Source organism: Gallinula chloropus (assembly GCF_964237585.1).
Source record: "Gallinula chloropus genome assembly, chromosome: 2".
In the NCBI taxonomy this organism is placed as follows: domain Eukaryota; kingdom Metazoa; phylum Chordata; class Aves; order Gruiformes; family Rallidae; genus Gallinula; species Gallinula chloropus.
Genome location: NC_140086.1, coordinates 93634879 through 93650688, shown reverse-complemented (window position 1 = coordinate 93650688; position 15810 = coordinate 93634879). Strand labels below are relative to the sequence as shown.

The following is a 15810-nucleotide window of genomic DNA, read 5'->3' as shown; positions in this document are numbered from 1 at the left end:
CTAAAAATACCAGTTGGGTTCCACCTGAACCTCACTCTGGGACAAGGTTCTCTGCCGATGTCGCAGCTCCAGGCACTCCACAGTCAGGGGGTACGTTCTAAGTTCAAACTTATTTGCAAACATACAGGTGGAGTTAAAAAGCCACTTGAGGTCACCTGTTCCATATATGCAAATGCCTCTGACATAACGGCCTGCCACAAGAAAAACAAAAGTGATGGCAGAATCGAGGATCCAAATCATTCTTTTTGAGAAGTTTTCTCTGCAAAGCCACTATAAAGAATATAACGCAGCATATGTGCTAAAAGGCCTATTGGACATGCAGTGGAAATAAGTATGAACAATGTGATGAAATGAAGAAAGCTACTTCAGAATAAATGGTGAGCAAAATAAGGGGATAGCTCATCAGAGAGATGTTACTGCTTGCAACTCTTAGATGTGGCTGAAACACAGCAAAGGGCAATTTCCTTCTGTCAGTGAAGAGAAACAGAAACTTTTACTCATAATAGATTTTCCACTAACTAATTCTGGATGATAATGGTGTCCTTTCACCGATCTGAATGGAGTTATGCCAGTGTTGAAAGCACTTGAATTGACACTGACTGTCATTCCCAAAGTTTCTCTCCTCAACACAACTACGTCATGAATTAAGAATTCTTGAAATACAATTTTTATGGCTAGCATTTTGGTATTCCCTGCCTAGTCCTGCTTGGATTGTCAGAAGTAGTAGCAGTATGCAACGTACACAGCAGTGATGGAAAAATCGAGTGTGCTGTACAGGGGGTTGTCTACTGCTAATGTCATGCCATGAAGCAAGGTGGCATAGGAAAGCAAAGCACAGACATCATTGTCATCAGCCCACAGCTCCTTAGGTTCCTCATCAGCTGTGGCTCTGACAGGCATCGGTGCCCATCTGTGAGCTGGGGTTTGTCTGAGTTCACGCAGAACCCCTGCCCCACACACTGCTGCTGGCTCTAGTGCATCCGCATCCCAGCATGGGACATACACGTGGGCTGTTCCCACCCACCTGTGAGAAGATTCCCCCAAGGCCTTCAAGAAAACAGCCAGCTAACTCATGTGAACCCAGAGTGCTGCCAAATATACCCCATTCCAAGGCTGCTATACTCTATAAAATTCCTGATGAAGGAGCAACTGCTCCGGCTTTCTCACAATTCACGTGGCTACTATCATCCACGTGTGGAATACAAAGGAGATGACTCCTTTTTAATGTCATCTCTCCAATGAAGTGCTATCTAAAGACTGTCTCACATCATGCCTAGAAGCTGTAGGGGTACAGGAACAACAGTCAAATGTTTTCCATTATAGGAACAGGAAGAAAAAACTGGAGGGAGATGTATGCATTACCGTGACAGCCCCTGTGGCTCTCTTCCATATCAATCCACTTCACCACTCAGGTCGTCTTCCCAGGATGCATTGGGCATGGAGCCCGGGACACCTGCAATTAGGTAACAGGTAATCAAAGAACTGGTTCTTTTCACAGCTGTGTGTTCAGGTGTATGTCTGCTCTCTGGGATGTTTCTCCCCAGAACTGGGGTGAAATACCTAGGAATATGCATCAACAGATGCCTGGCTGCTAACCTCGTTTGTCAGGTTTCTTCCCTGAAAGCAGCTTTCATGACATAAACAAGATGTCAGCCCAAGAGACCCGAACATTTCACTTGAGAAATAAAATCCCTTTTCTGCGACAGCCTCAGTATGATACTGCATGCATCACGCCACCTTCCCAACCAGCACTCTCTTCCAAGGGCTATTTGAACCCTGGGTCACTGACACCTAGTACCTTCACATTCATTTAGTGGTAAATACTTTGTTTTAAAAAAAGAAAAGAGGCTAACAGAACAAATTCAAGCAAGATACGATTGGATGGAGTTGCTGAAACTCAATTATAGCCTATAATATTGTATAATAATATATATAAGTCTAGGCAGATCACCTATCTGGGAAATAAACTGGCAAGAAGACCTCTCCTTGTGAATGAATTATCAAGCCCTGCTTGAGAAATTGGATGGGATTATGTTAAACATCAGGGTTTGCTCGCTTTGCTCTGTGTTTTTACGGGATGCTTGTTGCTGACAAGTGAAGATGGTTGGTTGCAAATACCGAGACATGACTTTTGTATCAGATGCAAAAAGACCGTATGGTCCAACAGCAGAACCAGCATAACATTTTTCCATTAACAGAGGTATGTGGCAGCTATAACCAGAACTCCACAAGCTTATTTCTCCCCCTTTGTATATTGGGCCATTATATATTTTTATATATATATATATAAAATGCCAAAAAGTGTGGCTTTGTCCTGGGGAAAAATAAAAGAAAAATCAGTCTTTTGCAGGAACCATTAACCTCAATATAAGACTTTATAAAAGACAAAAATAGGCCACAGTGAGAAGGGAGGAACATTTTAAAAGGCCTGGGATGTGCATTACCATCCCAAATTAAAGATCTGTTGACAACAGATGGCACTAAATGCGGTGTGCGGAAAGACCTGGAAAATGCTGACATGGTGGGAAGGCAGAAAGATGACAGACGAAACAGGAACGGCCCCAGGACATCCACAAAAACACTGGAAGGAATTGCCTTCCAGGAATACAAAACTGCTGACTTTGCATTATTCACCATCTCCCAAACTGAGCAAACTAGGCATTTTTTAAAGTTAATTAAAGAAAGGGAAAAAATGTAGATCAGTACTGGGGAAAAAAAACCACATTTACCACTTTTTCCACTAAATATTTGTTTGAGTGACTGATTTCAGATTTGGAAGCTGACCTGGGGTCTGAAGAGTGCTGCTGATGGTGAAAGTTAGTATAAACTTTGCCATGAGTTTCTTGCTCTATTTATGTCCAGCTCTGGTCTCCTACTTCATCAAGGTTAGCAGTTTTGCCCCAGAAAACAAGAAGGGGCGTGGGGGGGAAGAGCCAACCTCATGGGCAGCAGTACTGAGTGCTGCCCTGGTGAAGAGCTTCCCACCACCAGATTTTAGAAAGAGCTGCCACCAGAACCACACCACTCAGGTGCTAAGAGTCACAAGTGATTGGAAAAACAGGCCAGCCCCTCTGATGCCTTTAATTTCATGTCTTCCCTTCGTGGTGGAGGTTTGGAGGCAGGAAAAACACTGCTCCAGAGCAGAGACCTCATTGGCAGGTCAAAGGCAACACGACCTCCTTCTCTGCTAAGCCCTTCTTGGTTGTTTGCCATTGCAGCTCCAGAGGGAGTTGATCCGCAGGCACTGGCTCCGAGAAGCAGCACACTCCCTTTCCTCCTTTGCATCACTACCACATATTATGAAGCTTATTTAAAACTACTTCTTTCAAGACAAGGGTCAGAATTCAGGCAATGAATGCCATCTCTTTGAGCCATCAGGCTGTTGACAGTCATAAGAGAGCTAACCTGTACCTCCTGCATTGAGTCATCTGACAGATGGATAATAAAGGGTCCCAGTTCTAGTAGCTTCATTTGATGACACATTTTGAAGGAGGAGTTTTTTCTGAGCTGTTACTGAGCTATAAACTAACCGTAGCGTCTCTGGCAGGGATGCAGTCCTGCACTGGAGGGGCTGAACTCCATGGGGCTGTTCGGGAAACACCTGCTTCCCAGAGTGGGAGTGAGCTGGACCTGCGGGGACACACTGGACGCCAAGGACAGCTGACAGCAGAGTTGCTCTGCAGGAACCACAGGTGCCCACCCTGGCACCCATTCGGTTACGGCTCCGCCAGTTTCCACCCCAGCTGCCCAGGCAGGTGCTGGCGCCAGGATTTGCCTCTCAGCGCATGTGACACCGCTTTAGGTGTGGTCGGGTGAATTTGCTCATAAGTAAAAGGAGGGGACAGGTTCACACATCCTGACTGGAGTTCCCCCCCCGCCCCAATGCCAAGAAAAGTATCTGTAACCCAGCAACTGGACTGAGGTTTAGTTGGTTACACACATGAGTTGTGACAGACATTACCTGATGCCAGAATTTAGAAAGAAAAAAAGTCCTCCCTTAAATTACTCTCATCTGATTCTGTTCTTCAAGGACTCGTGCTGTTTGAAGCTAGTACACCATTGTCTGATTGTGGTAAAGATAAAGGAGAATCAAGCAAAGGACCACAAGCCCATTTGCTAGCTGTGGCTTTTCAAAGAGACTTCTCAAAGACATACCCTTCCTTATCCCATCATCACAAAGTAATGTTTTAGTAAGAAGCAAACGGTTGTAAAGCAAAGTATCACTCCTATTGAAAGCAGTAAACTCCAATAACTGTGGATTACACAGAGAACAAATCCTATTTTGAGCTGCATCTCCTCAGATGAACTACAGTATCTGAATGGAGGACAGAAGATGAGTGTAATTTTTCAGGAAATTGTGCCACGAAGATGTTCTTGTGATGGCTGTGACTGTTGCAACACTTTCCCTACAGCAGATTTTTCAAAAGGGAAAGGTTTTGATGGTGAGATTACAACAGCTTTGTGGGCATGAGACTTGGTATAAGTCACTGGAAAACACCTATATTATTTTAATGCTTTGTTCCTATAAGAAGTTCTTGCTCAATCCGGAAGTCTTATTAAAAATAATGGAGAGAACAAGAGAACCAGGATTACTTATATGAGTAACACTGCAGACATAGGTACAAAAGGCTTCTTTTTTTCTAGAACATGACTTATTCAACAAGTATCACTGCCTGGAATCATATTAAAAAGTTTCTGCATCTCCCTTTGTCTTTTGAAGTGTGGGCACTAAGCTAAAGAAAAGGAACAATTTTAACAGGCAGAACAGAACCTCAAAGCACATATTAGTATGATGTGTGTATTGCAGAGAAGGTTGTTCCAAGAGCCTGTCTACAAATGTAGGTGGGATGGTGAGGTACCAGTGTAATTTGCAATGGTTAATTTTCTGTAGTGAGAAGCTCAGTGCAAGCTAAATCATCTGGAAAAATCACGTGTCTGTTTGTACAAGCAAATAGCCGTAAAAAAACTAGGAATTGGCTGATGTGACCGATTAACGTGACAGCAGCTCTACTTGGAATTTTCTGGTATTACTTTTGTATCTCACACCCACATCCAAAGGATGTGAATGAGATGTTCCTTGAGAGCCACCAGCTTGTCCTTTGGATATAAAGCTACTGCTTCAGATGAGCTGTGGTGAACCTTTAACAAGGACAACTTGCATCTGCCCTGGGAGCACATAAGGTTGACTCGCAGCACCAACCCGCCCTACGCCTGCCGTTGCCCTAGACTTACTGTATGGTGACTCTCTGCCTTCACTTTCTGTCCATCGTTCAGCTCACAACCAAGGAGCTGCCACCAGGATGGCACAGGTATGTTTTCAAATTTGGGGGATGGTTTAACACTCCACTTGCAAGCAAAACTATCCATCATTTTCATTCCTTTACAGTTATTTACAAAATTAATATGTTAGCAACCTTCCTCCTGCTCAGAGGGAGCTGAGGGAACTCAACTCTCTCTTCCCACAAGAGAGAGGCAACAACTGCATCAGAAACACTTAAAACTGTGTTAAGCACACAGATGGGTGAACCCCTAAAAGAGCTGACACAAGCTTGAAGGCAAAATCTTCCTTTATGGGCAGATTCCCAGTTTCTGTGTCACAATAACATCCCTAGGAAAAAGAACCTGTTGTGTTTTTTTATGGCTGGGTTCTGGTGAAGGAGGATCTGCAGGGGTGGCTTCTGCAAGAAGCAGCTATATGGTGGTTTAACCCTGTCTGAAGGCCAGACACCCACCCAAGCCGCTCTATTGCTCTCCTTTTCAGCTGGACAGGGGAGAAAATATATATTGAGAGGCTCAGGAGTCGAGATAAGGACAGGGAGAGATCATTCTGCAATCAACATCGCAGGCAAAACAGACTCAACACAGAAAAAAGGGAAGAAAACTCTAATTTATTGCACTGCATTGCACACCCAGGGACACCAGAGTCAGATAATGAGAAGTGCTACCAGATCTTAAAGCACCTCTCCCCACCCCTCCCTTCTGAGCAAACTGAACTTCAGACATGATTCTGCTCCCTTCTTCCCCCACCCACCCCTGCATTGTGGACTGGGGGAATGGGGGCTTCAGTCAGTTCTTCATGAGTTGTCTTCCTTCTTAACTGCAGTGGGGGGGCGGGGGCATCCCTCACTCCCTTCCCCTGCTGCACTGTGGGGTCCCACCCACAGGAGACAGTCCTCCACAAACTTCTCCAACATAAGTCTTTTCTCACGGGGCTTCAGCTCTTCACCAGCTGCCCCAGTGTGGGTCATTTCTGTGGTGGGTCATTCTAGAATGATAGAATGTCTCTCAGGCCCAGACTACTCCAGCCTGGTCCCCCACGGAGTCACACGTCCTCCCAGAAAACCTGCTCCAGCATGGGCCTCTTTGTCTCTCCACAGCTGCAAGTGCTGCCAAGAGCTTGCTCCAATGCGGGTCACAGCATGTTCCATAGATCTCCACCCACTTCAATGTGGGGTCTCTGCTCCCCATCATTTTCCATGGGCTGCAAGGGGACAACTTGCTCCACCATGATCTCCATGGGCTGCAGGGGCATCTTTCTGGCGCCTGCAGTGCCTTCTCTTTGCTGACTTTACTGTCTGAACAGCTCCTTACATCTTCTCACTTCCTTCTCTGATGGCAGAAAGTGACTGCTGGCTTTTTTTTTTTTTCTCCTAAATGTGTTTCCCAGAGGTGCTGTGACCATCGCTGATGGGTTCAGCCTTCGTCAGCAGCAGGTCCGACCTTGAGCCCAGCCAGTATTTACTTTGTTGGGCCTTGGGGAAGCTTCTAGCTGTTGCTTGCAGAAGCCACCCCTGCAGTCCCCTCCCACCTGTCATCATTGTCCCTGAACCCCACCATGCAAAACTACAACCTGCTAGAATCTTGCTTGAATGATCTCTCCCTGTCCTTATCTCAACTCTTAAGTCTCCTAATACATATTTTCTCCCCTATCCAGCTGAAAAGGGAAGTGATAGAGCAGCTTTGGTGGGCATCTGGCCTCCAGCCAGGGTCAAACCACCACAGAACCTCACTCAAAGAGGATGCTGATGTCCCCAGGTGCCTGTGCTTGACAAAGCTGCTGGAGGCCCTGTCCATCTGTGATCTGCCCATTCAGATCAGAGGGTGGTCAGGGTTAGTGAGCTTGCACAAGACACTGCGCCTGCCCACCCCTTCTGGTAATCAACTACAGCATCCTGACACTGATGCAAAAGTTTATTTGGCAGCAGGCAGTGATGGCACACGGTGCACCCAATGTCCCTTTCAGGCTGGCACAAGAGAAAAGTGACACAGAACACCTTGTTTTCCCCCGTTTCTGGAACACATGGCCCACAGCTGGTCCCCACCCTGCAGGCTTCTTGCAGAAACCAGGAAGAAAAGCAGTTCTCCCTTCTCACTCTCCTTGCAAACTCCCTCACAGTGTTGCTTATGCCAAGTGCTTTCCAAGCACCTTTTATGATCTCTGTGGAGGGATGTGCAAGACCAAGTCACAGCCCAGAGGTGGGAACACACTGTCCACGTGTGGCCAGGTGAATTTTGTGCCAGCCAGAATGAGAGCAAGGAAGAGAGCTGCATGACTGTAGCTAATGGCTGGCACAGCTGCTGATCACCTTGTACTCCGTGTGCTTGGCAGTGGTGCAGGCTTCTCCCAGATTGTCCCCCGTAGCTGCTGCAGTGCAGATGATGTGCTGCTAATGCACAGCATCTGGTTTGCTACCACCAGAGAAGGAATCCAGCCCACACGCACTAAGGTCATTATCCAAATAAAGCTAGTGTACAGCAGGAGGGGAACAGTCGGAGGGAAAGTGCTTCAGAAGCACACTTCCACTCCCAATTACATTAATTATACAGCCACAATCAGCAAAGCAAACGTGTCTGTGCAAAGCTGGTGCCCAAAGCACTCAGAGCACTATGCTCTGCCTGCGCAGCAGTGTGGTGCCTTGTGGAGGCATGCTGGCTAGCTGTGTGGCAGCAATTCCTCCCCTGTTGCACTCAGGGACAGTGTCAGCTGAAGCACGTTCCTGGAGTTCTTGCTCCTCAGGTTTGTGGCTCTGCACAGGCTTCTCAGCTGTGCTGATGCAACTTCCACTGAGTCACAGGGCAAACCCTGGGGACACAGCGCCCTTTCAGGAATAAGCCTTCCTCAAAAACATCAGAGTGAAGGTGCAACACCCAATTTCTCCTGGTGATAGCTGGGTTTCTTGCTATGCCTAGACTACCTGTAGTCAGCTTGGATATCATAATGGAACACTCCACTGTACCTTTCCGGTGTGCTCCCAGAAAAGTCACTGCCATACTTCTCTAATTCTTCACCCAATATCTTGTGTCTTGACTACAGTTCACTTCTAAACCCAGCTGCAGCTGTGGTCCCAGATGTAGCAACTCCTACCCCTAGGAACAGAGGGGTCCTTCATATCTTCTAGCAAAGAGAATGAAGGACACCTCAAGGCTTGCTCTGGTCAGAGCTCTGGTGAAGAGGATGTTCTACCAGCATCTGTTCATGACTAAATAGCCATGACCTATTCTGCTTTCCAGTGATACAGCATCTCCATACACACTGGTGTTAATTTTGAAGTTAAGGGCAGCAGCTATTAAATCACTGGTGTCCCTCCCACAAGGCAGAAGCTGCAGCACACATCCTGGTAAAACAAGTCACCCTGAATAGAGCTGCCACCTAGAGCAGCTGGACAAGGGAAGGGTAAGAGAGACAACACCTCTCTCTGGGTGTACTTCCCAGGCTGCAGTAACAGTTCTGCTCTCACTGTTACAGAGCAGAGAAGACAGAGGTCAACTTGCTGAGAGGGACTGTGGGAAAGGCCTCATGTAACAGCAGCATGGTGAGCCCTCTGGTCTGGATAAAATAGGTCCTTCTTGGCATGCTTGGATTTGGAAGACACTCCCTAAACTGAAACCTGAAACAGGAAACTTGGATAAGGGCACAGGAAAGAAGGAAAGAGATTTGTGGTGCAGATGTACAAACGCATTTAGTCACAGTGTTGAGAGAAGGAAGGAGGATGGTGGTTCAAATGCTCTGGGGGATGAACCTCTTACCTAAATACATACTGCTAGGCTCTGGAGAGTTAATCCTTGTCCCTGAAACACCCTGGCTGTTCACTCCCATCCCATCAAGCCCCTTCAAGCCCTGCCAGCACGGCCATTTATAGCACTGCGTAGTGATCCAGGGCAAGGGTTGATTACAAATAAACTCTATTTCCTTTTTCCAGACTGGTGTTAACCCAGATCATCTTTGACAGAAGGATTATCTGTATAGATGAGACCGGTGCCAGCAGCATATAGTAGAAAGGTCAAAGTAGAAAATAGATGCTATTTTTACAGGATACTGCAGTAAAGTACTCTTGGCACATGGATGACATTTATTCTTCAGACTGTGAGTTAGCTCTTCTAGTTGCATTTCCCAAATGCATCTCCTGCCTGTCCTTGGGATGAAAATTGTACAAAAACTACTGATAAAACACATGGAATGCTTTGAAGTGTTTCTACCCTAACAAGCCCAGATGTTAAGAAAATGTCTGTATGCAGGTGGCATTGTAGCAGGTGGCTTGAGCCAGGCTCATAGCTCACCACTACTGGAAGGGGAAGCTCTGCTTCCCATTCCTCTTCTCCTTCCCATTTTCCTCTCCTTTTCTGCTCACATCTGCATCTTCACCCCCGAGGTTTTCTTTGTGTGCCAATCTCAGTGCTGGCCAAATTCTTCACAAAATCAATTAAATTCACAGACTCAGGAAAAAGATTATTTTTTTTCAGAGCTAGTGAGTTGAACTAGTGTTGAACAGTTGGACTCGATGATCTTAAAGGTCTTTTCCAACCTTGTAATTCTGTGCTTCTTTGAAATGCAGAGTTCCTGGCACAGTGCTGGTGGGCACAAGGGAGTGGGAAAAGAGGAGCAGGAGTCAGGAGAAAAATTTCCTATTTTGCAACTCAGCTGTCCTGTGCACCCTCCCCCTTAGTAAGGAAATGGGGCTGGTGCAGGAGCGGCAGTGCCACCACGCTCCGTTACGCTGCGGGTGAGCAAGTTCTGAAGAAAGCAGTTCAATCCAGTGCATCAGCCTGGGAGTCGGGTGTTGGTGCTGCAGTGCTGGCTTTGCCCTTCATCCAGTTTAAAACACCGGGAAAAGGGGCATTCTGCCCCTTTCTACCTGCTTCTGTGAGTGGGAAACAATAGCCCTCATCTCCTTTGTCATGCGTGTCGGTGCCTCTGACTGAGAGGCGTTGCTATTGCTTCTCCTCAGCTTTATAGTCCCCCTTGAACAAGGTATAAGTTACTGGTGGACCAGTGTATGTGAATGTCGGTGCACAGGTCTGTGTGCACCTTGAGGGGTCGTATCACCTGAGACCACCCGCATCCCAAGTCATGCACGTGCCACGACCCTATCGCAGGAAAGCGGGGGCAGGACTTTGCCTCGGAAGAGGATTCAGTGAAGTCGCCCCTGAAGGACTCAGTAGCAGGCACTGTGTATACACACACCCCTCTCCCACAAGGGGTGACCAGAACCTACTTTGTGCTCTCTATGAGCACTGAGAGGCGAAGTAGCCTGGTGGTTACACTCTTGGCCCAGGACGTGACTGCCAAGCTGCACTGGGGTGCTGTGTACTTCTTGGGGGGAGGTGATTTAGGACCAGTCGCTTCAGGCCTACGTACTTTGCAAATACTTTCCCCTAATTTCTCCATGTGTCTCTCAATTACCTGAAAATTGACTTTCAGGAATTTTCTGTCACACGGGAGTCACGTGGGAGATACGTGGGCAGAGATAAATACTGAAGATAAGTTAAAACCACCATTTGAAAACCAACTGAATGGGAATTGGAAGTCCTTAGGCTTTAGGGAGCTAAAAAAACTAATCTTGGCTTTCATTGCATGACTCTGGGCAATAAACATGCTATTTTAAGATTTGGGGGCCACACAGTCTTTTTTTAAAATCTTTTATCTGACCTGAGATTGTCATGAGTGTCTGAAACTACAAACATCTGTTTGGTTTAGTTGTTTCATTATATGCTGTACATCCATGGCCAGGTTTGTCCCTAAATGATCCCTCTGCTTACCTGGAGGCCTCCAACTATTTGTTTTAACATCTGGACCACTGTCTGACACTATCATCTCCCTTTGCTGTTCCTGAAAAGCTAAAAGGAAGCATCTTGGTCAAACTTGGGCAAGAGGTTTTTGTTATGGCCAGGAACTTAATCCCAGGCTAATGCTCTGTGCACTGATAGGGACAACTTCTCAGCCCAGAGTGGCTCAGAACTCTGGATCCAACTGGGATACACTCAAGTGAGCGTCTGACACCCTGTGCTACACTTACAAGGTTGAATCCAAAATCCTGGATGCAGCAGTCCCTAAGTACGTCTGTCAGCGCTGCATGGCCACTTTTGGCCAGGTACCCTAAAAGTGGCAATGAGGAAAAGAAGGAAAATGAAGGAAACTTGTCTGCTGTGGAAATGTGTCATCTTTTTTGTATTCCTGTCCTGGTTTCGGTCAGGATGGAGTTAATTTCTTTTCTAGCCGTGGATGGAATGCCGTGTTTGGGAGTTAGGATGGGAGCAGGGCTGATAACAGCCTGATGTTTTTAGTCGTGGTCAAGCAATCAAGGACTCTTTCAGTTCTTCATATTTCCCTGCTAATGAGAAAGGAGGGGACAAAGCCAGGACAGGTGACCCAAACTGGCCAATTATGTCATGCTCAGTATAAAGGGGGACTGGTGGGAGGAGAAGCAGGCAGCTCCAGGATGCACAGTTTTCGGGGACAGTCCGGTTCTGGGATGGCTCTGGGCTGCACAGCCTGAGCTGTGTGGTTTGGTGAGAAACTGCATTGTGTACCAGCAGCTTCATATATATTATTTTTTGCTCTAAGGCCCTGTTATCATTGTTATATTTATCTTTCTGCTATTCTAGTAAACTATCCTTATCCCAACCCATGGGGTTTTTGGTTTCTTGGGTTTGGGTTTTTTCCTTTTCCCTTTCCTTTCCTTTTCCCTTTCCTTCCCCCTCCCTCCCGTTCCTCCCCCCCCCCTTTCCTGTAAAGAGCAGGCAACTGCGTGGATCTCAGCTCTCAGCTGGGGCAAAACCACAACAATTCCTTTTTTGGATGCAAAGAGAACAAGTGCAAAAAATATTACACCAGTGTGCAGGGCTGTACAGCATGTGGCAACAATCATGGAAACACAACAAAATATGCAGCCTGTGCAAGCTTCACGGTGCAGCACAACATATGGCAACCACCTAAAGCTTAGTGGTTGTGGAGCACAGAGAGGGGTCCCCGGGTTTATTGCTTTTGAGGTGATGGACAATGTCAACACAGCAACCGGCTTCTTGGAAAAGTCAACTAGCTACAAATAATATATGCTGATTACTGTCTCGGTCACCAATCATCTGTGCATCCTGCACGTGTCAATTGTGAAATAGAAGTACCAAAAGAGCAAGCACTACTCTCAGAGAGGCTTACATGACAGTTTGAGAGCAGACTGGCCTTCCAAAACAGGCCCACAGTCTGCTGCATAGTCTTAAGCAGATACGTGCTGCCTTGCTGTTACCACTCCCTGCTTTCATTTCCTGCAAGTTCCAGTAGGGAGAGGGTAGAAAGACAGACAGAAGAAATTAATCCGTGCTTCCATTCTTGATATCCCTGCTTTGGGCTGCTGTGAAGCTTTAGGGAGTTGAGAGCAGTAAAGTCCTACCAGGCACTTCGAAAAGCAGTGTGAATGGGGAAGAAGCCCTGTGCATCTTCTGACCCTTTCCCAGCGGTATGAATGAGGTAAAAACTACTCGTAAATACATAAGCTAAAGAATAAAATGCTGGCTCTGAGTCTGGTGCGCTGAACAAATCCCTGACCCTGCACAGTGGCGTTTAGGCACAGTTATGCATGCACAGGTTTTTCCAGGTGTTACGGGTGAGCTGGTGTGTGCGTGTGTGTGCCCACGGAAAGGCATGTGAAGACTAGAAGCAGATTCTCGCCTGATATCAGATTTTCTGGGCTCTGGAGTAATACAGAGGGATGAACTGACTTCCGTTTGTGGAAAAATAAAATTCCCCCCAGCAAAATGAACATCTTGTAGAAAACACCTTCATTACAACACTTACATAATTTACATACCTTACTCTTTATTCCTTTCCTTTTCTTCATCTCAATTTTTACAGTTAAAAGGCTTAAATCATCTGAAATGCCCAAAGATTTCAATTTGAACTTAGATCCCCAGTGATCTTCCTGCTCAGACACACAGCAGTGATGTACATCCTGTGTGGCACAGTCATATCTCTCTCAGTGGTCAAAAAAAGAGGAAGCAAGCCAATTTGGTAGATCAGCCTTTTATATCCACTATGAACAGATGGAGTTTTTCATCTCAGCTTTGCCAAAATCAGCGCCAGATACATGTCTCTGTCTGTGTGTGTATGGGCATGTACTTATCTACAGAACACCAAAGTGAAGGTGTACTCACCCGGGATCCTGTTGACCGTCACCCAGAAGTGCTCGTCGGGGCTGTAGGTGTCCTCAGACCAGGCCAGCGGGTCAACAGCGCGCTGGTCCCGCAGCACGAACTCCACAAAGGGCCGGGTGAGGGCCACGTAGGCAGAGCCGAAGCAGATGGTCAGGTTGTGTGGTGGGGGTGCCTTGCGCACAAACGTAAGCAGCATGAAAGGAAACAGGGAGTGTAACTGCTCCCTGTGCACGTGTGCGGTGCGTGAGGTGATGTGGGGAGGCGGCAGCACCCCGGGAGTGACATTCTTGCCCTCAAGCCGCTTCAGCAGCCGGACAATCTCCGGGTTGGTCTTCAAGGGGAAGTCCTGCCCGCAGGTGTTGAGCAGGTAGTGCCAGGGCACGGCCGAGGCCAGCAGGTCTCTCATGCAGTGGAGGTCAGCCCGCAGGCGTGAGACACCGCCGTAGACCACCTGCTCTGCCCGAAGCAGCCCACCAAGCGCTGCACCTCCTGCTGGAAGGAGGCCGGTGCCTCGGTGTCCACATGGATGCAGTAGATGTTTTGGGGCATGTACACTGCCCTGAAGAGCCGCTCGAAGGTCTCGAACTCCTTGTGCATGGTCATGACACAGACGATGGGGAAAGCTTCCTCCTCAGCTGAGAGGGTGCGGGTGATGTGTGGTTCTGTGCGATGTACTCTGCGCAACTGTATTCTCTGAATGATGCTTCTAAAGTGTTTTCCTTCAGAAAGGGCTCCTCATCTTCAATAATGGCTCTACAGGCTTCTTCTAAAGTTGAACTCGCCGAGAAGTTCAGTCTCCTAAGAAGTTTTTGTAAGTGAAAATGAACACCGTAGAAAACAAGTGGAAGCGCAACGCTGAGGATCAGGACAGCGAAGAAGCAGCGTCCCAGAGCACCCACTGATGCTCAGAGGAAGACCCTCACTTGGAATATCAGAAAGCGATCAGTTCAGACACCAGAAACAAAGCAAAACAAGCTGCCTGCGCTACCTTCCTGCAGGAGAATGCATGTCTCAATCTGACATGCAGAACACAGCTGCTGCCCGAGTCACCCATGTGGAAGTAGCACAAGTAGCCAACAGCTTGCAGGACGGAGCTGCTCCGCAGCACCCTGAAGATTAAACAGAGGCATCACAGTTTCAGACTTGGTAGCAAACACCCAGCCACAAATACATATTTCACAGCATCCCTGAATTCAATTTGCAGGTATCTTTTAATCTGCTCCTTCCCTCTCCTTGCATCATGTGGCTGTACATACCTGGATCATATCGCTGTAAAGCTTCCTGTTTGTACACACTGTCAAGGGAAAACCCAGTATTTCCTTTACTGCATTTTTTTTTACTTAGTAGAACTTTTTTTGAACCACCCAAGTGCACCAGTCGTTGCTGCTTCAGACTTAGGAAAGGCTTTTTCAGCACACCACACTGCCACGTAAAGCTGCCAGCACCTACCTGTAAGCAGCAGGAGAGCCATTTTTCTGCTGCTGTGTAGAATTACCTGAGAGCCAGCAGGCTTTGCAGCAAGGCTTTCTTCAGCTGTGGTATTTGAAACGTGGCAAGCAGTTTCTACTGTCAGGGCTGAGTTGCAGTGAGCCCTGTGCTGACATCACAAGGCTAGTGAAACCTGCTATGTAATCTCCTTAAGCCAACCTCAGACTTTCTGATGAGATGTTCCAAGAGCTAGCATAGCAGAGTGCTTGAGCAATGAGAGCCTGTGGCACAGTTCTGACTAAAATGAAAGACTTGGCAACTCTTTCTCTTCCAAGTGTGTGTTTGTCTCCTGCCATGAGACAGCACGTTTGGGGCCACAGAAACTTTTTTCCAGTGTATCGTTTTGCTCCAAAACAAAGTAATGCTGAGGCAGAATCAGATGATCTGAGATCATGCCAGTAGTGTTTTGATTGGGCAATCCATTGTGCTACGAGAGGCAGCAATACCGTCACCCACCTTCCAGCTCACGCAGATAAGCCACCTCAGGCGCCGGCAGGTCCCTCCCAAAAGCTGAGGTTTCCTCCCACCCTGGCACCAGTCTCCAGAAGTCTCTGTTCCAACAGATTGAAGGCTGCAGGCTGTGGCTTTCGTTCACCAGTTACAGTCACAAGCTGTAATGAGGAGAGGAGCACTGGAGAAGCTTTCTAAGTGCCTGTGGCCACACTGTTTCAAGTGGGGAACTGGTACAGGACGCAGGACAGACCTGTAAGTCAAGCTTACCCAGTGACAGCAATTAGCAGAGCAGCTCCTCACCAGGGACAGGTAAGGACAGCTGTGGTCACGCTGGAGATCTACTGCAGCCTTCTTTATGGACACGAGCAACTTTGGAAGGAGGATGGCTCCACTGGAGTCGAGGGGCTGGAACAGAGGTGTGTAAAGTCCCAGGGAGCAATGGGG

General features: G+C 47.3%; 1 protein-coding gene across 1 annotated transcript in view; it reads right to left on the bottom strand.

The window, feature by feature from the left end:
- GCNT2 (glucosaminyl (N-acetyl) transferase 2 (I blood group)) overlaps window positions 1-15810 on the bottom strand; it is a gene marked incomplete at both ends in the record, with an annotated part of 28449 nt that continues 12639 nt past the window's right edge. Inside the window, 6 exon segments of the mRNA XM_084260635.1 lie at window positions 1-191; window positions 1363-1409; window positions 1411-1453; window positions 13426-13887; window positions 13890-14081; window positions 14084-14323. Of these exon segments, the coding sequence (XP_084116761.1) occupies window positions 1-191; window positions 1363-1409; window positions 1411-1453; window positions 13426-13887; window positions 13890-14081; window positions 14084-14323 (1175 nt within the window).